General features: G+C 35.1%; 1 protein-coding gene across 1 annotated transcript in view; it reads right to left on the reverse strand.

Annotated features, from left to right (window-relative positions):
- CPB1 (carboxypeptidase B1) overlaps nucleotides 1-21808 on the reverse strand; it is a 39909-nt gene extending 18101 nt beyond the window's left edge. Inside the window, exons 1-9 of the mRNA XM_074298381.1 lie at nucleotides 21700-21808; nucleotides 21504-21579; nucleotides 19364-19488; nucleotides 13053-13152; nucleotides 12857-12958; nucleotides 11880-11981; nucleotides 7994-8104; nucleotides 7807-7897; nucleotides 5315-5517 (exon numbers count right to left, since the gene is read on the reverse strand). Of these exons, the coding sequence (XP_074154482.1) occupies nucleotides 5315-5517; nucleotides 7807-7897; nucleotides 7994-8104; nucleotides 11880-11981; nucleotides 12857-12958; nucleotides 13053-13152; nucleotides 19364-19488; nucleotides 21504-21579; nucleotides 21700-21770 (981 nt within the window). The 5' untranslated portion in view covers nucleotides 21771-21808. The remainder of the gene's footprint in view (nucleotides 1-5314; nucleotides 5518-7806; nucleotides 7898-7993; nucleotides 8105-11879; nucleotides 11982-12856; nucleotides 12959-13052; nucleotides 13153-19363; nucleotides 19489-21503; nucleotides 21580-21699) is intronic.
- Nucleotides 21809-24275: the final 2467 nt, after the last annotated feature.

Genomic DNA, 24275 nt, shown 5'->3' on the forward strand with positions numbered 1-24275 from the left:
TCCTGTAAACTGGTTGAGTACAGGGACTTTGACTTTTACACAAAACTTCCAGATATTGTACAACATTGCTTTTAAAAATTATTCTATAAGCATTTGTTGTATTTATTATATTTAATAGGAATCACCCAAGTTGGGAAGAATTTTTGTCTTCTGCTTAAACTAGACATGTTTTTCTTCCCATCTATGTTTCCATCTATTATTCTGATAATTTAATCAGTCTTTTTCTACTGTGGATGGGTTCAAGATGACAGAATTGGATGCTAAATCTGTAAACTTAGCGATCAGTTCTTTTTAAGATAAAAACATAGAGTAGACTGATTCAAAAACAGGCAGAAATAGTTACAATACAACAAAAATTATAGTCAGAATACTGGTTATATAGTTATTGCTTTGAGACTGGTGATTGGTTGATGAATTTTTCATCTGATGCTAAGATGTCTTCTGTCTCTTGTACATCACTGTCATAACTATGTGTACCTGGCAGAAGAGTACCTAACTCATACACAGATGTAATGTGGTAATGGAAACCTGGCTCATAGTCTAGAAAAGAAATATGTCCAGAACTGGATTTGGGGCCAGAAATCACATGACCAAGTTTTCTTCAGGGCTAGATTCTCCTAGTTTGGCTTCCCTTATACTATTTAAATGGTTCAGAACAACAATGTGCAACAGCTGTGGGAACTCCGACTCTTGGGAGAAAGAAAGAATATATTTACTTCTCATCACTCAAGGCTGTGCTTGTATCTTCCAAGTTGGAAAGAAATGTTTCCCATTTTGTTTATTTAGTCTACTTGTATTAAAGAGAGCTTAAAATCTCCCCACTATTTCCTTCATTCTTTCATCCTTTAAGATTTTCTACCTTTTTCTGGGAATCTCCTTTGAAGAAATGACTGCTCCATTAGGAAGGGTTGTTACTCACTTTTATTTATATCTTAGCTAGCAGCCAGCTCAGAGTATACATCTTTTTAGCACTTTGTATTTTTTTTTTTGGCTTATAGGATTATAAATTTATAACAGGAAGATACCTTATAACAGGTTTTTTTTTTTTGTTTTGTTTTTTAACAATTCTGCCTTCCTGCATTCCTACCTTGACTGCCTGCCTGCTTGCCTGCCCTCCTGCCTTCCTTTCTGCCTTCCTTCTTTCCTTCCTGCCTTTCTTCTTTCTTTTCTTCCTTGCTTGATAGAGGCACTGAATTTGGGCAGGATTAGAGGAAAAGGGAACAATTATCCTTAGTTATACAGTAGAGGTTTAAAAATGTCTGGCTTGAAATCATTAGTCTAGTAAAGGAAACCAAAACATTTGATGGAGGGTTGAAATTAGAATATGGGATTTAGAATTGAAAGGGATCTTAGTTCTTATCTTATCTCCTTCATGTAAAAGATGAGGAAACTAAACTTTAATAACTTGCCCAAAATATTACAGTCTGGATTGGAACCCAGATTTTCTAATCATGTTAAGTTTTTCCCCCATTTTTTGTCAATTATGCATATATATTTTTTGAAGTTTGAGAGTATAGTTACAAATTATAAAAATCTATCACATATCACAAATTGCACCTAAGAGAAACACATGAGGTGAATTAGGAAGTGTGGAAAGTAAGATTTTTTAAAAGTTTTATAATTTTTAAAAAGGCAAACATTGGTGAAAGTACATTCCTTGAGGGGAAACTTATTAGTTTGGGATATGTCTTAGCTGAAATTTAGAATTTGGATGAGCTCGATAATACTAACTTCAGATTTTGCTTTTGGTTCATGTGAGTAATCAGGAATGAGTCAATCACTTACAAAGTACTAAATAAAACTTAAGCTAACGTCTGACTTCAATGGATGAAATTGAAGAGCTAATCACTAGAAATAGGAGTGAAGTTTTTGAGCTACCTGTCATCATCTAAAAAAAATGGAAGATGACAGGAAGAAGATAAAGTGATAAGCTCTTTATTTCTCCCTAAAATTTTTAGTTGTGTTTGGATAAAAAGAAACTTTAGGGAGAAGATAACAGTTTTGTAGCTTGTGTGTTTTTGGTTTTTGGAGGGAGGGAAGAGGTTAATGAGCATTTTACTTGGGGCTTAATTTAATTTTGTTGTTATGATCAGAAATCAGGGCAGTATTATTAATATAGGTGTCCAGGAGACCTACCTCATTCTACATTAGTCTAATTTTTAAATGAAAAAATCATCTCTAAAAGAAAGTATTTATGGTCCATATGCTTCTATAATTTATTCATGTTACCTTAGGTACAAAAATTATTTGACTAAAACAATATGATCTTTTAAATCTTGGATCTTTTCTTGGACCAAATTATGGCAGGAAATGGGAATGTACTGCATGTTATTTTGGAGGCAGAATTTATTTACTGGATTATTTTTTATTGAGGACAATTTTAAGTCCAGAATCCTAGCTGGTCAGAGCCATTTGGCTGGTAATATAATTTCAATTCTAAAAGCTCTTAAGTGTATACTGCCAGAAATAATAAAACCTATCTGTATTTTCAGAAGACAATAGGATATGTTGGCAGGAAGGGAATGGAAGAAATCTCAGAGGGATAGTTTGAGATAAGGCTTCTCTCACTAGCATTAATTTTAGTTTGTAAACATAATGTCAGTAAGCTGAAAAAAAAAACCCAATTAGATGAGTTGATTAATTTGAAAAAGTAATAATTTTAAGTTTTTCATTCTGGTATCTTGCTAAATTAACACCTTTAAGTATATAATTGGTTTAACTTTATATTTTTCTTTAACTATTTTTTCAATAAAATAGCTCAAACTCTCTGTTATTCCATGATTTAAATGAATTTACATTTTTAAAATAACTAGCACATTCCAGTCTTTTCTCCTTTTCTCAAATAATATGCAACCCAACTCAATCCAAACTCAGCCAAATCAAATCAAATCAAGTGAAGCCAAAGCTAAGGAGTATGAGTAAGTGTCTAATACATGTAAGAAACTGGGGAAATGAAGACAAAATAAAACAAAAGAAAAAACTATTCCTATTATTAAGGAGCTTACATTTTTCCTGGGGACTGGATAAAATATGTAAACATAAATAATGTGAAAGTAGGATCCCTTGATAGAAAAATAGCAAAATTTGAAATTATTCATTTGGTAACACAATGTTTCTGAGATAATTAGAAAGTTGAAAAATTGATGAATTCATAAGAACATTCTGTTGAGAATTGGGACAATTAAGTTCTAGCTAAGTCTTATCTAGTCTGGATAGGTTGCTAAATGTGATGTGGTTTTGGAAAAAAACATTTTTTCCTTCTTCTGGTCTTATTTTATAATGAGAAGATCAGTCATTGAGGTCCTTTTTTAGCTCTTATATTTATGAACTATGCTGTTCTTTATAGGATTTAGATAAAAAAAGAGCCTAGAGATTATTTAACCCAACATTATTTTTTTTGAAGGTGAGGGAACTTTAGTGGGGCTCAAAGAGTTTGTGAGACTGTCCTACAACAGTATAAATAATAAATTGCAGATCCAGGTTCATTCATTCTAACTCAAGTTTATTGATTCTAAACTAAAGGTTTTTTTTCCTACTCTACTATATGTCTTCTCTTCAATGAGAAGCTTAAAATACATTAAAATAATATCTATGTCAATTTTGATTTATATATAAAAAAACAATTAGAATGATCCAAAGAAGAATTAGGATTTTTCTTTTTGGTCCCAGAGGGCAGAAATAGGGGCAATGAATAGACGCTGAAAGAAATAAATTGGCTTAGAGGAGAAAGAAAATTTCAAGCAATTAAAGCTAGTTAAAGATGGTCTGTCAGGCTTGGTGCTACTGGTTTTCGAATAACTGGGGATTGTTAGGCAAAGACAGGATAACCACAGGTGATGTAGTAAAAAGGATGCTTGGTGAAATCTGAGATACTATGATGCTATATCTTCTAGCTTTCTTTGTTCTAGAAGAATTGAATATCTCTGCTCTTTCTTTTCAAAAAATATTTGCAGTTACATAATTCACTTAGGAAAATGTAAAACAAACTGAGCCAATACAAAACAAAATATTCCACTTCCTATAGCTGCTCAGTTTATGTATAGATTGTTCCTAAATATTAATTATATGAGAAAGCCAATACACACACGTATGTAATACTTTATATGATATAATATTTTGAATTGGATAAATGAATAAAACTTCACACAATTTCTCTGTGGGATTGAGAATTTCTATTTCTACAAGCCAAGTGTTCCTTAATTTCTAATTTTTCAATTTTATTGTTCCTGAATTGAAACTAGCTATTTTATCTTTATCTGTTATTTGTGTACAGCCTTGACATATTTCTCATAGGGAATTCCCAGGTGAGGAAATTCCCTCTACTAATGTGAGTTGTTACTTTTTTTTTCTGTCACAGTTTTGGAGAATTGCCTAGAATATTGAGTAATTAAGTGACTTGCCCAGGGTCATAGAGACAATATGTCATACAAATAGTCTAACAGTAGCCTTTATATAATGCTTAAGTATCTGAGGTCACATTTGAACTTAGAGCTTTCAGACTTTAGGTACATTACTCTTTCCTGTGCTATCTAATTTCCTGGTTGAATCAGAAGTAAATAAAACTTGAACCTGAATCTTTGGGGCTCCAAAGTCTAGTTTATCTACTATCATTATTCATGGTCAGTCATGTCTGACTCTCCATGACTCCATTTGGGATTTTCTTTACAGAGATAATGAGGTGGTTTGCCATTTTTATTTCCAGCCCATTTTAGAAGTAAGGAATCTGAGACATACATTACATGTTAAGTGACTTTTTCAGGATCACACAGCTAGTGAATGTCTGAGGTTGGATTTGAACTCATAAAGATGAACTCTTCTTGGCTCCAGGCCTGCTGTTCTATGTAATACGGCACCACCTAGTTGTCAAATCTGACTGCTACTAAATTTTACCTCTGTCTACTCTAGTTCTTTTGAAAAATTAGGTTCCTTAGTATAATAGGTTCACAATAATATTATGAAAAATGTGTGTATGATGAAGTAGCTTTGTTGATTATCTCCCAAATCTCTGTAACTGAGTCATGCAAGTCAGTTCTTCATTGAAGCATAAGGTAATATTGGTACTGTCAATTTGAAATTTAACTAATAAACCACATATGACATTCTGACCTATACAACAAATTCATATTTCCCTTTGCCAGTTTTCTTTTATGTCACTTAAGATTCCTTGAAAACATGTGAAAACTTTCAGAATTATCCCTTAGATTCTTTTCTTCCAATCATTGCAAAAAGACCCAATAATGAAATGATAGATCTGATAGACATGACATATTTCTTCTTCCTGGCATTTAAAAATGAAAACTTCTTGCTTACTTACCAACTCAACGTGGTTCTTTGTGAGGGTATAACTTTTGGAGTAAGGGTACAGCATCATCTGGGAATAGGAGTGAACTGTCACATAGGCTTTGATAGAATTAAGGTTTTGGCGGATGAAGTTCACCAGGGCTTTGGTTTCTTTTTCAGACTCAACTATAGGTCCACAGTAAGTTTCTGAACAAGGGTTGTTAGAAGCTCCAATTTCTGTAAGAGAATGCAATATGATTATTGATTGATAACTCATGAACCAGATGCCCAATAGAGCATATTAAGTTTTCAATTTAAAAAGCCAATAGCTAGAATTAAAATGGAATGTTAAAAATGATCCTCAATGATTTCAGAAAGGCCTGAAGAGCTCTATATGAACTGATGCTGAGAACATTGTACATAGCAACAATAAGATTATGTGATGGTCAACTTTGATGAACTTGGTTCTTTTCAGCAATGAAATGATTCAAGGCAATTCCAGCAGATTTGTGATAGAGAGCCATCTGCACCCTGAGACAAGTCTGTGGGAACTGAATGTGGATCACAATATAGTATTTTCACTGTTTTTGTTGTTGTTTTCTTACTTTTTTCTCTCATTTTTCTTTTTGATCTGATTTTTATTGTACAGCATGATAAATGTGAAATATGTATAGTAGAATTGGATATGTTCAACATATTTTAGATTACTTGCTATCTAGGGGAGGAGGGGTGAGGGAGAAAAATTTAGAACATCAAATTTTGCAAGGGTGAATATTGAACCTATCTTTCCATGTATTTTGAAAATAAAAAACAATTATTAAAAATGATGCTCAAGCATGTGGTAGCCTCGGAGGCATGAAGACTTGGAACCAAGCCTTATATTTGTCTATGACCCTGAGAGACTCACTTAATCACTTAGTGCTACAGGTTACTCCCTAAAAATATAAAATAAAGAATGGTGTCAATCTGCAATAGGAGAGGGAGTTTTCCCACTGATGAACTCTTCCCCAAACAGAAACAATGTGTATGGCAGTGGTGTCAAACTCAAATAGTAAACTGTCCATAAGGATTCTTGTGGGTCACCTATTGACTTAGAAAACCTATGTTCTAGTGTATTTCAATTTACTTTGTTAAATGTTTCTTAACTAAATTTTAATCTGGTTCAGTGTTGGGGGCTGTATATATATACATGTATATATATGTATATATGTACATGAACCATATGTTTGATATTTTTGGTTTAAGGGTATATAAAAAACCTATATAGGTCCTCTCACAGTGAGATTGGTAGATTTTTCTTGTTAGTATTAAAATGCCTAAAATCATAAGTCTTTATTCTTCTATCCTCAGAATACATGTGGCATGTGTAAAGCCTATAGGGTTTTTTACTTTGAAATGTGGGATAGCATATTTCCCAGCTAATATGAAAATATATAGATCATTAATCCAATGCACTTTTCTCCACAAAAACCTTCACTGCAAAATCATTAGCTGTTAATCAAAATTTTTGGTAAGAAGCCCCTCTACACTTTTTACTTCATTATTTCAGAAAAGGAAAATAAAACAAAACAGATTATCATGTGCCCAGCAGAACATTAGGGTGGATTCAAGATATATAACAATAAAGCTCTCTATACTTAGCTTGACTGGTGCTTGGATGACCCCAAAACAAACAAAAAACTAAAACAATAGCTTGTGGCCTAACCCATACAATACTCAACAAGTTTTGGGTTTATATCACCATATAAAGCCAATGTAGTATCAGGTGGGCGGGGTACCAGTGAACAATGGCAGCAACTCACCCCCCACTTCTCTGACTATTTGACTCATCATATTATTTTCTATCCTATATCCTCTTGCAATTGAGGGATATGTTCTGCTTTTTCCTTATAAATGACTTAAAATTACATCAATTAGCTCTGAGCCCCCACCTAGTTTGTTAAATACTTTTTATGAAATAAATCAGAAAAGCCTTTCCCTGTTTATCTCTCATTTTATGACATGTAAAAGTGATTCTATAAAGACAGTGAAACTGCCAGTTGCTTTAGTCTTTACAGATGACAGTTAAACTGTAACTCTGCAAAATTCATTCCTTTTAAAGATAGAGTAACAGTATTCATACTCCCTGTGGGAAAGTCGATTAAAGCTGGTGTTATACATACTTGAAGCCTTTTGACCTTGGCAGGATGCTAGAATAGAGCCCTTGAAAATGCAGTGTAACTTTCATACTGTGGTAAAGTAGCAGAGTAAGACTTGGAAGAAGAGTAATATAACAAAATTTATGTACATAAAACAAACAAATAGCTGTCATGAAATCCTGCCAATATTTCTCTATTATCTTCTTTTGGAGAAGTACAGACTAGTAATTATCATCAGTATTCTGCCAAAATTAAAAAGCTGGGAGTTAAGTATTTGTAATCTTCTCTAATAGTATGTAAAATTTATTTTTCCTTAGCGATGACTTAAGGCATTTTGAATACCATATTTTTGGTTAGAAAACTATCATATTGTCAGAAAGATACTTACCACACCATCCAGCATCAAAGTTTCTGTTGGGGTCAGTACCAATGCAACTGGAGCCTGGATGAGTGGACCGGGTCTTTCTCCACATTCGGTTCTGAAAGAAGGCACAAAGCATTGCCATTTTTAAAAAAAGGACTCTTACTTTCAGTTTCATCAAATGAATGTCTAGGCAAGAAATGGGCATGTGTACCTTGGTCCATGTGTAGACATAGCCATCGATGTTGAAAACAGGTAGAACATAAAAGTCCAATCTATCAAGAATGTCAGTCATTCGGATCTCAGTCCCATAGGTACGAACAGCCTGAAGAGTAATTGCAGTGCATTAATTGGATGGAAAGTGTTATGCATAAAACAGATACAGTATGTTTTAAATGAATAGAATGTCTTTACCTTTGGTTACCCAAAGGCATTACAGCACTAACATTTAAGAGATTAAAAATTATCTAATCATCATTAAAAGTGACAACTTCTTTGTCACATGGGCTTCAAAATTATACCTGGTTATTTCATGGAAACTTTATAATTTTTTATTTTAATTTTTTTCCCCTTAGAGGAAGGGATTAGATTTGTACTACTTGGCCCTAGAGGGAAGAATTGGGAGCAGTGGACTGAAGTAGAAGAGAAATAGATTTCGACTTGACCTAAGGGAAAACTTCCAAACAATTTAATCTCCAAAAAGATTGGCAGGCTTGGGAGGAGGAGAATTTCCTTTAATTAGAGCTACTTAGTAATGGATGACTACTTGCATTTATTCTAGAGAGGATTCCTATTTAATGGGTTGGACATCATGATTCCTAATGATCCTTCCATTCGGAAATTTTGTGTTTTTATTTTAAAGATCAATCATAATCCATCAAAATATTAGAGACTTTAAAAAAAAGTAGGGAGTTACCCTCAACTCAAGTCATTTTCTCTCAATGCCAGAACAAGGCATATTCCCTTGTCAACCTGATCAAAGAAAATAATGATAAAATAGTCAATGCCTTTTTGAGTGGCGCTAGCTAATTTTAAAACTTATAATATCTATGGCTTCATTTAACTTCTGTAGAAAATCGATCTATAGAGTTCCTATAGACTATGTCTGCAGAATGGATATCTAGATATGGAGCAGGGATGGCTATTCCCCACCATCCCAACATAAGTTCTCACTGGTTTGTAGTGGAGAAGAAAAAATCATGGTACTATGGAAAGAATACTGAATCTAGAGTCAGATAAACTGAGTATGAATCTCCTCTCAATCAACTCATGTGCATTAAAAGCTTCCATGTGGCAGATACTGTGTTGCATTCTAAGATTACAAAAAGAACAACTAGATAGAATTGCTGCCCTCAAGGAGCTTCCATTCTATAGGGGAGAGATAAAATATACACAAATAAGTAATATACAAGTAGATACAAGATAACTTTAGAAGGGAATGAACCAATAAGTAGAGAGAACAAGGTGTCCTATAATAGAGACACTTGAATTAAGTCTTGAGAGAATTAAGGATCCTAAGTGGTGAAAGTAAAAAGGAAGAGCTTTCTAGCAGTCTATCTAAAGGGATAAAGATAGAAAATCTGGGCAATAGAAAGTAGACCTCCTAATGGAATATGTGAGAGAGTGGAAAGGAAAGTGGAAGTGCTCAGACAGGAGCATTTATATGTGACCATAGAAATAAAAGGAAGCCACTGCAAAATACTGAGGAAGGGGTGAAGAGTGACCCAGCCAGAAGTGCACTTCAGGAAAAATCACTTTGGCAGCTGTTTTAGAGTAGGGAGAGAATTAAGACAGAAAGACAAATTATGAGTTTATTATCAAAGTTCAGAGGAGCTTTAGAATGCTAGAAAATTGGATAATAGCAATGTGATAGAGAAAAGAATTACAAGAATTGTTCACTATTAAGTAGAGTGAAAGAGAGGACTCAAGTGTGATCTTGAATTTATGAAATTGGATAGATGGAAGGATGGTGGTGTCCTTGGCAGTAACAGAGAAGTTAAGAAAAGAAGTTGGTTTAAGGGAAAAGATAAATTCTGTTTTGGACATACTGATTTTGAGATAATTACAAAACACCAAATTCTAAAGGTTTAATAGGTAATTGTAGTGTGGGGCTGGCACTCAGAGGAAATATAAGAGATGGATACAGAGATCTGGGAGTTATCTGTTTCCTAGAAGCTGGCAAGATCCAATTCATAACAGATAAGAACTGATGAAATAACCAAGTAAGTGTCCTACTACCAAAGGCAGTCTTTGGGAACATTCACTTGGTGGGTGTGACACAGATGAAGATCCATATAAAGATATTGAAAAGGAGTGATGAGATCAGAAGGAGGAGAACTAAGAGCAGTGTCATGAAAACCAAGAAGAGAGAGGAGCTGTGTGACCTTGGTCAGGCATTTTTACTTTGCAGAATCTCCACTTCTTCATCTATAAAGTGCAAAGATTGGACTATATGATCTCTAAGAGCCTTTTTAGTTCTATATCTATGATCCAATAATCCTAAAAGAATTCATGAGTAGTGGGGGGGAAATTTTCTTCACTCTAAACACTATCAAAGTGAAGATCTTTGTTCACTCTCTTCCTTCTGATATTAAAAGGAACTTCTATTATTACATTTATTTCTCCTACTACTTCCTTGTATTATCAAAAAAATATGTCCTGAGATCATATTAAGGGATTTGCTTGGCAACCAGTGCTCTTTCTCTATAAGGTGGTCATGTGGTCATGTCTAAAGGAAATCATATATATATTTTTTTAACACCTTCCATTCTCTAGAGTACCATTTATCTAATGAAAACAATGAACCAAAATGGCTAGAATTCTAGCCATTCTAAACTTCTCTATATGGCTATTAAAGGGTTTGATTTTTATTTAACTTCTTTATATATTTGGTTATCAACTTTTTTAGGAAACTCAAGCTATATATATATGTAAGTCTGCTGTGGCAAAACTTGTGAGACTATCAACATATAGTTTCACCATGAACTATAACAATACTTGGTCTTTTGTGTTTTTGTGATTATCTATTTGAATCCCATTAATTGTCTACAAGTTTGAAACAAAGAGGATCAAAAAGATCCTTTTTGTGGTATAAACAATTGTCCATTGGTGCAGTTAATATTTCTAAGTGGTTCAGATTCTGCCTCTAATGAATTCTGTTGTGTGATGTTGGGCAAATAACCCAACATTTTTTAAGCTTCAGTTTCTCCATCTATAAAAATAAAGTGATCTGATCAGATGTCCTTTAAGGTCTCTCTTCCAACTCTACCTAAGTAGAGGTCACTGACTATATAACCAAGACAATAATAGATATAAAGTGAGGTCTCTAAAATAACATTATTTAGTGAGATTTATTCTCCATTTAAGTCTGATCCAGTATCTCATCATGGTGTTGTGGTAACTTGGGTACTTGAAGGCTGTACAAGTGGGTCATAATCTTTTAATGGTCCTATCAGATTGGAAAGGTTTTGAATATAGTCCCAGTGGTAGATTATATATGTGTTTTCTAAGGATCAGAAGTGATAGTTTTTTAGCCACTGCAAATCTTTAAAGACCAGCTAAGTTCCAGGCAGGTCCTAATATGCTTTAAATAAGAGAGTACCCAATCCCATAAAATCAAACTCCCTAAAATTACTGAGTTAACAAAGTATTAAGGTAAAAGATATAATTCCTTATATTTGTATATGATTGTAGTTTTCAAAGTGGTTTTGTATATACTATAAGACTGGCAATAGAATAATTTGAAAATCATTATAAAACTTGGCCTATTCTAAAACTCATGTTAATTATTCTCCAATGTACCCTTCTTAACAACTGTCCTGTTCATTTTTCCATTTGTTCATCTCCCATCAGATTTTGGGGAAGGAAGCCAGAATAAAGAGAATTAAGTTAGCATTGTTCAATATTTGCTGTGAGATCTTACCTTGTAAAGGTCTGATGGGGACTGATTTAAATCACTTATTAACATGAGATACTGGGACTGTTAAAATGATCATTCTTTCTCATTACTTTGAGATAATCAAAATAATCAATATGACCTTATAAGAAATTAAAAATAACATTTATTTTCCCCAAATCAATAGGTAACTCTACTGACTCACCTCTCTCACAAACCACTGGCAAAATGCAGGGGAAATCCATTCTCTAGCATGGAAACCACAATCCATAAAGATGGCAGGTTTGTTTGATCCTGCTTTTCCAATCTATAGCAAACAGAAGAAAAAGGAAGCAATAACTCATCTGCCATACAGTGGCAAACATTCCATCACCAGACTGGGCTTGAGAACTCAACAGGTGAAACTTGACAGCAGCAAGAGATATATTCCATGATTAAATTAAAACACGATACAAGCACAGAATGTTCTTGCCTCTAGACAATCACAAAGCTGGAAACGAAGACTTACATGGTTGTTTATTATTTTTATTAAGGTTGACACGCTCATATTTTCAAAGGACCCTTGATTACTCTTGCTTCACTCACTAAATGGCTATTTGCAGATATTAATCAATGACATGACCGAGATAACTGTAAAAAATAATTGTTATTACTGTGACCTTTGCCACAAAGGCTTTTTCCTATCTCTTATGTCCTTGATCTGAGTAATTTTATTTGTTTGTCAGATTTAAATGATAAAAATGACATTTGAAGAAGACACAAACAAATTGTTGGTACATTTTGTAATGTTGTCTGATAGACTGAAGTTTATGGATCTCTTTAGCAAATGGGGTTTGCAAACAACAGATGGGATAGAACAATTTCATCAAGGTAGATGATCATTTACATTGCTTACAGGAATGTGGTTAAATTTATAGGTCAGAATTTCCCCTGTTTTATTGCATTTTTCCCTTTGAGTAAATCAAAATAATGATTTAAAAAAATCCTCAAATGAAAAAAGTAGCCAAGGAATCTGTTTGATTCCCCAGGGGGTACTAAAGAAGGATGGTGTAGAAGGTGGAAACAGGAAGAGTTATGACATAATTCTTGGGATAAGCGAGGCAATGAACCAGATGTTAATAGATTAGAATTCAATGCTTTCCAATACTTCAGGAAGGCTGGGTCTTTGTTAAAAATTATTACCTTGAGAAGGTACATAGGACGTCCTTCAAATGTGGTTCCAATCACACTTCGAGAGACAAGTTCTGGATTCTCTGCAGCAATTTTTTCAGTCCAAGCCTCGATCTGAAAAACAGGACCATAGAGAAAAATGACATGGTTGATCCGACTTCCAGAATAATTTCACAAATTTGGTGTGAGCAGTTGCTATAATTCATACCTTTTCCCAGCTGTTGTACTTTTCATAACTGTGTCCACTGGCACGGATGAGGCTGTCAAACTGAGTTGAAACCAATTTGTTCAGGTCATAAATTAAAACCCTGGAACAAAGAAGTGTGAAATCCAACATGAAAATGGGCATATTTCTTCTCAATGAAGAGCAGTGGCTTACCACTCAGTCAAAGGTCATTGCCACCCCCTTATAAGACCATACTAGGTCCATGTTCTTGAGCCATTGTTGTTTTGCCATTTATCCACCCTGATTACTTTCTTTTGGCATGGTCAAAGAGTGAGCTCTGACAGTAAAGAAAGGGCATAGAATAAACTCATTTTAGACTCAGATGGACCTGGATTTCTAACTCAAGTATACAGTGATTGGCTTTTTAGGGTGGGCTTTCAATTTTTTTTTCTACCTGAGCTTGCTTCTGTAACCTATGCCCCATAGATTACAGGAATATCCTCAGCTACCATTGTTGACATGAAAACATGCCAGTCAAGCATATGTTTATGCTCTGAGTCAGATGTCTTAAAGGTTAAAAAAGGACATTTTGCTAGGCATGGGTCCATCTGTTTTCTGTTTGTTTGTTTGCTTTTGTATCTGATTTATTTATTTAGTATTTCCCCCCAGTTATATTTAAAACAATTTTTTCTTTACATTTGTTTTTGAATTTTTGAGCTCTAAATTCTCTCCTTTTTATCCCCACCCACAATTAAGAAACCATATGTAAAATTAAGCAAAACATTTCCATAAAAGTCATGTTGTAAAAGAAAACATAGATTTCCCACCCTAATAAAAATAAAAACTATGGGTTCATCTTTTTAAAAAAAATTAGCCTCATGATAAATCTAAAATCTCTATTCCATAGTTTACTTTTTAAAGGGATATATCAAATACAGTACTTTCAAATGTGCTCAGCTCATTTTTGTCCCCTGAAATTTCTCTTTTCTCTTCTATCTCTTAAAACATATTCCATTGATGTTTTTCCTTTCTTTTTCTTTCCTTTATTGTCATTAACATCACTAGTTCCTTTCTTTGCTCCAGTTCTTTTCCTCATACACAAAAAAATTTTAAAATAAAGGTCAAAAATGATTATATTATTATATATTAAAATCAATCAACAGCACTAGCTGAAGTCTCAGAACCACAGGATTTAGAATGAAATGGGACCATAGACAGCACTGCTTCCACCATAGACTGATTGTATGTTAAAGAATCATTAAGGCAAATTTTTCAGCTCCCAGGCCACTGATTGAATGGTTAACTGTTTCCTTCTGGTTATTTGTATGGGAAAATATTTCCCAAAGGGATAGGTCCATGTGAGGGCTTCGTCCTTGATCATCACGATGTGCAGACTACAGAGAGAGACCAATTTGAGGACACATCCTTAACTGGGGGAACGGTTTCATCTGACACAGCAGAGAATCGTGGCAGCACATCAAAGGGAAGTATCTGGCCTGGATGTCCCAAGGACATGTCGATGAAGTATGTCAGGGACATTCTCTGTACCTCAAGGCCCCTACTTTCCATCTGTGAAAGTTTGCTCTGAAGCTTGAAAAACAGCTAGTAGTAGAATGCTCAGAAGTAGCTTTGCATATAGCATCTTCGTTCTACAAATAATGCCCTATTTTAAGCAACATATAAATTGAGATGGATGAAAATTAAATAGAAGCAGAGGAAAAACTAGTTGAAAGGAAAGAATAAAGGATAGAGAATAAAGAAATGGAGAGTCTTCATCCCATTTTGTCAGTTTGTGATCTTGGACAACTGACTGATTTCTCCAGACCTCAGTTTCCTGATGTGTAAAAGTTAATGAAATCTACCAAGCTATAATATCTCACAATTCTATTCAGATATGTAGACTCCTAAGTTACTTTAATAAATAGTTTCCAGGTGGCAAAAGAATTGATCAGAGTCAAGGCAGCTGTTAGCTTTATAAATTTTGAAAAGCTAGGGGATTAAGTAAAAGTCTAGTCTATGTGGTAGAAGGTGTTGGAAACTGTCACCATCCATGTTTAGCCTTTATTTTAAAAAATTCTATGAAGTGTCACCAAGATTAATAGGTAAACCATATATACATATACATGTACACACACACACACACACACACACACATATATATGTGAAAATGGGGGAGAGGAGAAGAGATAGAGAGAAGCAGACCAACAGAGAGACAGAGAGGGAGAGAAACAGAGAAAGACAGACACAGAGAGAGGGGGGAGGAGAGAGAAAATGAGGGAGAAAAAGAAAGAAACAGAGAAACAGAGAGGGAGGCAGACAGAAGGAGGGAGAGAGAGACACACAAAAAAGAGAGAGAAAATAAATTATAGGGAATGGGAGAGAAAGGAAAGAGATCGAGAGAAGAGAAAGGAAGAGGGAAAAGAATTAGAAGAAGAATAGAAAAAGGAGAGGAAGAAAGACATGGGAAAAGTTTGGGTATCAACCAATAATTTTTTAATAAAGAACAGTCTTTGCCCAAATCTTTGCTCCTTTATTCTACCTTATAGATTGAAAGGAACAGATAGATGAATTCTATATGAAATATGCATTTCATAGTGGTTAGTATGATGAGCTTGGTAATAGGAACACTTGAGTTCAATCCCACCTTTAATATTTAGCGTTTTGTCACTTTATGACTCTGAGCAAGTCATTTCTGAGCCCCAATTTTCTGATCTGTAGAACTGCAAGTGACTGTAGGACATACCCAGAAAAGGAAAATACCATCATTTTCACTAAAAGAAGAAAAAATGTCCTTGGGAGGTATCTTGCTCCCACAGTCCCCACTCCATTTTGCCATCCAGTTATTTATTCATGATAAAAAAAATGACCATTTCTGCTGGTTGATGAAATAGAGGCTATGCTAATTAAGTTTAGGATGATACTCAATGATAACTTACAAGCCCTTTGAAAATGATCATTGGAATCATAGAAAATGATCATTTAAATGCAAAGCCCACTTTTGCTTTCCCCTAGTTGGATATAACTTTCCTGCCTTGGAGAGCATGTAATTTTAGGCCTTTTCTAGGGCACTTGAACTGCATTCTTTGGTATTGTGGTGACTTGAATCATTTCTTTCTGCTAGATTGTAAGAGTTCTGAGGGTATCTAAATGCTGTATTTAGCATAATATCCTGTTTTCAATAGGTATGCAATCAATATCAGCTGAAGACCAAGGAGTGACTTAAAAAGAACTTTCCTAGCTCAATAATTATTTGATATTATTAGATTTACTGTAGAGAATTTTTCTGATCTATGACAAAATATTTCTAAGTATTGAGCCTTTATTGACTTAGATATAAACAATGTCTTCCAAAGTAAGAATCTCATTTCAACTTGTGATTTGTTTTCTTCTTTTAATATGTTCTTTTTGTAAAAATCACTAAGTTTTTATTTTATTCTATTTTAATATTTTTAGGCAAGTAAGTTAGAATCCTGGAAAGCCCAATGAACTGGAAGATGTTATCTTGAAGTAGTGAGACTCTTCCACTCCTTTAACTGGAATCTGTTATTTAGTCTCAATCAAGGGTCAGTTTATATACAAGTAACCTTAGCAGCCTTATTTATACAGTTCATACTCACAGTGCTTTAAGCAAGGGTTCTTAAGCTAGGTGTCTATGAACTTGTTTTAAAATAAATTTTGATAACTGTATTTCAATATAATTGGTGTCCTGTATAATTCTATATATTCTATTTTCTGAATTTAACATTATTCTGAGAAGGAGTTCATCACACTGCTCAAGTAGTCCAAAATACACAAAAATATTTTAAAAATCACTTTTTAAAAGATTTTCAAATGCTATTCTATCTTCATTTTAACCTTCTATTTGTGAGAGGTAGATCCTATTACTATTCATTTTACTAATGAAAAAAGGGAACCTGTTCACTCAGCAAGTAAATGTTTTTATTTTTTTTTTATCAGAATTTTGAGCCTATCTATCATGTTGTATCTTCAAAACCTCAGGGGTCTAATATCTTCCTGTGTTATCTAGAGATCATCAGAAAAAAAATTTGCTCCTTTCCTGGGATGACTACTTAATTACTAAAAAAAAGTCTCTTTTCCATATTTGTGAGAAAAGAAATAGAGTTATTCTAGAGGGGAGAAAAGGAACTGGGAAGAGAGGGAGGAAGGGGGAAAAAGGGAGAGAGAAAGGGGGACAGGGGGTGAGAGAGAGGAAGAAAGAGGGGGAGGGAAGGAGGAAGAGGGAGAGACAAAAGAAGGAAGAAAGGGAAGGAAGAGAGAAAGGGAGGGAGAAAAACAGGAAAGAAGGGAAGGAAGAAGAAAGGAAAGGAGGGAGGAAGGCAGGGAGGGAGGGAGAGGGAGAAACACACAGAGAGATACAGAGACAGAGAAAAACAGAGGTACCGAGAGAGAGACAGACACACATATAGACAAACAGACACAGAGACTGAGAGAGACATAGACAAACACACACACACACACACACACACACACACACAAAGACACAGAGAGAAAAAGTGACTTCCCTAGAGTTACATATATGATATTGCATTTTACTTGGGTCTTCCAGATTCCAGGGCCAGAACTCTATCCATTGTACCACCTAATTGTCTCTGCAAAATGAGGTTGATTCTGGGGCCCACTTCATAGGGTTATTGTGGGACTTAATAAAATAAAAAGCACTGTGCAAGCCTTAGCATCTGGTATAGAATGGTCAGTTATTATTATCTGCATTAGTTGGTGCCTAGAATATAGCACAAAAACATAAATTCTTGCAGACAAAAAATCATCGAGGTGCTAATTTAGTATTGCCATATGGGGCTCTCACGGAATGCACAGGGGCTCCTTATGATATTTGCAGACATATTGCAGGCCTGCTTCTTGGGGATTTTCAAAGGACTTAATTATTATTTAATACTTAGAATGCTATATACAGAAACTCCACTAGGCATGAGCACATGGAAATTGAACTTAGCAAGGTCTTCCCCCTTGGGGATCTCACTGAATTCCAGCAGAGATAACGTACTTACAACCTCCCACGAAAGGTTGCCACTATGAGATGGTGATGTGCCCAGCTCGTAAAGGGAGATTGATGTGAAAATACAACCACTTGGTCCTCTTACTCTTTGGGTAATAAAAATAGAACTAGGCCATGAGCCAGGCTGCTGAAATTATTCTGTGGTCATTAATTTTCTTCTGTTTTCCTTAAACAATTATAATAATTCACCAACAGAACCGTTAGATTTTAAATGATGGCATCAAGGTCCAGAAGTTTAGCTTCACAGTCTACAGTGGAGATCAGGGGTTCTTGACCTGGGCTCAAGGGACCCAGGGAAAAAGCATCAGGGGGTCTGTGAACTTGGATGGGAAAAAAGGATTACATCTTTATTTTTCTTAACCTCTAACTGAAATTTAGCATTTCCTTCAGTTATTTAAAAGTCATATTGTGAGAAGGGGCCCATGGGCTTCCACAGATAGCCAGAGGGTGGCTAAGGTTAAGGCCGAAGTTAAGGTTAAGAACCCTTAATGCAGTTGGTCAACATCAGATTATAAAACATTTTCAACACAGTCATATTTTTTGGTTTTAAAAAAGACTTAAAATGTCCTGTTAAATCCTTCCCTCAGGCAAGTCTAGAAATCTAAGCTGCATGGGACATAACATTAGAGTTGAACTACTGTAGTCTCGATTATATCCCTTAAAACTGTGTTTGGAATCATTATTCTACAATTAAATCTATCTGCAGAATACTTCATAGTGTAGTTATCTCATTCAACAGATATGATAAGGGGCTAATACTAATATTTCACACCAGCAGAAATATTATTAGATTTAATTTCCTTTGATCACATCTAGCTAAAGTGTGCTGTTAAATGTTTAACAACTGACTCTCCACAGCAAAAAAATGCATGGTACACTTTTAAGTTTACTTTGCATTATCAATATTTTCTCTACTTTCTTTTTAAAATTTTTCCCCTCTACTTTAAGAATGATCAAACAGAAAATGGTGACTGTGTGGTTGCTACACCACACAAAACGGACAAAGCACTACCCTCTAACAGAGGACCTGAGTTCACTTAATATTTCTGTCATCGATTAGTTGCATGGCCCTGGGTAACTCAGTTAAAATCCTTGGGCCTCAGTTTCTCATTTGCAGAATTAAGAAGGGTGAGGAAGGAGTTCCTAAAGAAAATGAATCTTAAACAGATACAAAGGGTGGATAAGGCAAAGACCCTGCCCTTATGGTGTTGATAGTTTAGCACCAATGAGACCATGTCTGTAAACCCATTTTCAAAAATATATGTGAAAGACTTTAAAATGTTATAAAAGATTTATTCATTTTGAAAAATGAACTCACTCATAAGTTAGTCCATTCTCTTCCAGGAAATGTACAACTTCGTCAACTTGATCAGCTTTAATACGGAAGTCAGTTGTGCTTTCTGGTCTGATTTGGGAAGCTGAATCTGGTTTCCAGAAGTCAACCTGAAAAAGGGTTAGAATACAGAAAACGTATTGAAGGTATCTAATATGTGCCTGGAGCTATTCTAGTCTGTGATGATGTATATCTGGAAGGGGAAGACCCTTAGGATTTCTGGCCAAAGCAGAAATGATTGGAAATTACATTCAGTCTGAGTCAATTGGGACCCAAATAATGACCAAATGGGGCTTGAACTAGGACTTATTTGTGGCCAATGAAAATCAGATTGGTTTTAGTTTAAGGCAAGGATCGTCAGAAAGAAATCTAGCCAGTAAACCCCAAGATATCTTGGGAAGATTAATGCCATTAATCTCTAAAATGAGGGAGCTAATAGTCTTCCGATTTTCTGCATTCATTGGATTGCTAAATTCTGGATACTTTAGGATTTTCTATCTGATTTGCAGTGACCATTGGTCAGAAATCTTTCAGCAAAGATCCAAACCTTATATGAGAATTACTAAATTCCAAGGTCCCTTCCAAATCTAGGTTTCCATGATTTTAATGTTGCCATTATTTTGTTCTACCCATGGAATCAGATGAAACAACCAATGGAAATAGAACCCTCAAAAAACATTTACGAAGTACTTATTATGTGCTTTGCATTGCAGAGATGCAAATATAAAAGAAATAGTTCTTGCCCTGGAGGAGCTTGTATTCCAAGAGACTTTAATTCTATAATGTAAGAGAAGATGATGAAAGTGTCAGTGAGGAGATAAAACTCTGGAACTGGTGGTAGGAAACCATGTATTCAGGTATTAGCAGTGACCCTGGGAAAAGAATTTAATCTCATTCAATCTCAGTTTCCTGACCATAAAATGGAGATAACCTCAGTTTCCTGATCTATAAAATACAGATAATAATAGTACCTATCTCACAAGATTAGAACTGAATGAAATATTGTACATAAAATAACTTGTAAATCTTAAGACACTATATATTACTTATTACTATTAAAACCCTATTTCAAACCCCTATGACCCAGGCATGATGTGTATGTATAAGGCACAAAGTTTCAATAGTAAATAATTTTAATGACAGAAAAATAACAATTTTTGCTCTCAAGCCACACTGAAGAATTGCAGAAATATTTTGATTTGGGTATTCATAAGAAAGGGGCACAGCAATAGCCCTTTAGAGGCTTGCATTGTACTACCTTATGTTCTGTTATAGCCCCATGATACTATCGATATAATTAAAAATGTCAGTTCCCATTCCATGGAAGATGCTTTTTTAAAAGCTAGCACAGGAATTTGGACAACAGCAAAGCCAAAGGGAAGTATTGAAAACATCCTCCCTGCCATTGTTGCTTTGTCTCCTGTCGTGTCTTTCAGAGTTGGCCCAAATCAAGGCCACAAAATTTCATATAGTTTGCTTTTGGATGAAAGAAACTCAGCGACAAGTGATGACACATGGCACATGAAGCTCAAGTTCAACCTGGCCAAAAGCCCAAGTTGTTTTCCAGCTTACTTCTAGGCAGATCATTTTACTCCTTTGAGGGAGATGGTCAGGTATTTTGCATTAAAAATCTCCCGTGGTTGTCAGCAATTTTGAAGCAGGTTGACAGCCTCTGTCAACTGTTTTAAAGTTTACTGAAAATCTGTTTTATTGTGGCAACTAATGAGAAGCTGCATGAATCAGCTGAGAGAAGACTGGCCTTTGGAGTCAAGAACATCCATATTGCCCCTGCCTCATGTCCTATATCCACGTCTAGGTCTCTAAGTTAAAGGCAATTCTTGGTCTGCATGAGGTAAAGAAGTGTCTGACAGAAGGTTGAAATCACAAGTCAGGACCCAAACCCTTCCTAATTTAATAATGGCAACAGATAAAGTGATGGCTGTGTTACCAGGATAGTTAAGTTAGAATTATAAATAATAACAGTCTGAAAACAGATTGTTTTCAAAGGTTTTTCAAAGTATGTTTCATTTTCATTTTTTCTTGGCATGACTCACAAGGTAAATTTTAAAATTCAAAAGTAAGAGCAAGAAAACTCCAACAAAACTGTCTGCCTTTGTCCATGTACCTGCACGTTGTTGGCCAAAACATTCATCAGGTGGACCTGCTCCTCATCCTGGATATTTACTCGGAACACCTTCTCCCTGGGAGGTAAGGTGGAGAAAGAAACAGAGAAACAGAAAAGAAAAGGGAGACTTTCAAATACCTTCAGTTGGACAGAATGAGGAAAAAGGACTGGTTTGCTATAGCTATTCCAGGCTTACCCCACAAAGTGTTCACCAGAGTGGTGAGCGGAGGCCAGGCCCACACTAATGAGAATCAGGAAGGTCAACATGGTGCTCCAACCAACACTGATGAATGGGTCTCACCTGCTTTTATATCCAGCCTATTTCTTTCCTTCTTGTCTTGGCAGGAGATTGACCCACTGGAATCATGATTAATGGACTTGTTGGCCTTGCTGCGGCAATAAAGTGTGCAGTCCGGCTGGATATCTCTCCTAACACCTGTAGTCAAGAGCAAATAGTCTCAGGTTCAACCCAGATATTGTATGAGGTTCCAGGACTCGAATGTTTTAGAGTTAAAAATTGATGAGTTTCCAATGTAGGAAGATTCTTTCCATATGGCTACATTTTTCATGTTTAAAAACAAGTTTCAGTCCTCCAATATACCTGCCAATAAGTAACAGAGAACTTTCCAAATTCTGCCATTTTAAGATTGTTTTAATGAAGAGAGTGGGATTCCACATGGATCTAAGCAAATTGTAAAGAAATAAGATGTGTTTTTCAGAAATGAACTAATGAGGGACAAGGAGGTTTCTGTTATAATCTTCATGGATAAAATCTAAAGTTGAGTGCATTTTTCAGTTTTATTTTTAATGTATATTTTGATTCTTGTTACGGAGAATTCCCCATTATTGTCCTTATTGAACCGGGACAAGGAGATGGCCAGAGTTTTATATATTATGTGATAGATCTCTGGAGTGGAATCTACAGAGCTGGAAAGGACAGACCAGATGTCTATAGACCAAAGTTCATCCTGGCTAAGATTGGAAAAACTTATCAGGTATTGGCTGCAAGGGAATGATTTTTTTTTAAGCCATAGCAACTTTTAAAGACCAACTACTATGCTTCAGACGACTGAGATTTTGAAGCATTAGGGAGACGACTGATGAAATCAAAGATCCTTGAAGTACTCAATTGAATTATATCAAGGATGGCAATTTATAGGATTGCACTTGAAATGGAGAGATGGAAAGATCTTGAGATGACAGGGAGAATGCTTTGCGAACATGTTTTTCTGAAATCTGTAAGATGAAAAGAAAAAAAGTTAATTCTCCCTCCTTGTGGCTGAGGACAACAGCAATATATCCTTTTTGATGGAAACCTGCCTAAGTCTTTCCTTGCCATAACTTTGAGTCTTCCCTAAAGAAGATGCTTCTCTAGAGCAGTGGTCATCCTTCCCTCTCTAAGCTTACCCCCAATACTTAGGTGCCTAAGGGGCTGTCTTCTGTCTAAGTTCAAATAAAAAGTAGTCAATATATTGGTGGCCAAAGAGCTGCCTGCTATATTCCCTCACTCAGTAGCTACTCTGAGCTTTAGTATGGCTGTATATTGATTCCTGCTGAGGTGGGAAGTCTGGGGACTACGGAAGCCAACATAGAATTAGGCAGACATGCTCTATTTCAGACCAAGACCCTTAAGACTTGTACAAACAGAAGAGGTTTATCAGAATGAAATATACCAGGGTACATTTTTAATAATCTTTAATTTATGGATATAAAAAAATCACTCAACATGATTTATTATGGAAGAAATGCTAGTTAATAGAATTGATGTTTTAGTATTGAGATTTTTTTGATGGAATACCTTTAATAAATCTATCTTTTATGTTTGCTTTTTCCAGATGTCAAAGAGTTATTTGTCAGGAAACATTACGTCACTTTGTTAATGAAGTCAAAGTTAACTATTTATCTTTCTGTAGGTCAGTTGATCCATGACCAATCTTTACCAGCCACTTTGCAAGTTTTTGATTGCTCAAAGAACCAGTGAGAAAGTGTAGAAAATAACTAACAACTATAAAGTACTTTAAGGTTTACAAAGTGCTTTACTTGTTAGCACATTTATTTTCCCTCACAACAATCTTATGAGGTAGATGGTAAGATTATCCCCCTTTTACCGGAGCTGAGACAGAGATTAAGTAACTTGCTAGAGGTCCTCCACTTAGTTTCTGAGATATGAATTATAAGTAGCTAGACAAATATTATATGGACAGTCAATGGGCTAGAAAAAATCTGACCTCAGATACTTACTAGGTGTCTGACTCTGGGCAAATCTCTTCACCTTATTTTCCTCAATTTCCTCATCTGTTAAATGATCTGGAGAAAGAAATGGAGAACCACTCTAGTTCTTTGCCAAGAAACCTCCAAATGGGGGCATGGAGAGCATGACATGACTAAATAGCAACAAATATATTTCACTTCTCGGAAAATAGGAATGGTCCTCTGTGACTTCTGTTATCCTTTTCTGCTTTGCTTGAGAGTGGATCTATTATCAAAAAGGCTGCTAGCTATCTTAGATGATTCTTTCTGTATCTAAACCAGGTCTCATTCCACATACTCCGTCATACTATTGCTAGGTCTAAATGTGTAAACTGCTTAATGGCTTTTCTCACATAATTAAATAGTTTTTCATATTGGTTGAATCATTTCACAATTCCCTGAACAATGTTCCTCTCTTTTTATAGCTTCCCTAATATAAACTATTTCTAACTTTTAGCATATTTACCCATTGAATATGTAAGAAATGAACTATCAGATTTTGATTAGCATTCTTTTTATTAT

The sequence above is a fragment of the Sminthopsis crassicaudata genome, chromosome 3 (genome assembly GCF_048593235.1).
Source record: "Sminthopsis crassicaudata isolate SCR6 chromosome 3, ASM4859323v1, whole genome shotgun sequence".
NCBI lineage: Eukaryota > Metazoa > Chordata > Mammalia > Dasyuromorphia > Dasyuridae > Sminthopsis > Sminthopsis crassicaudata.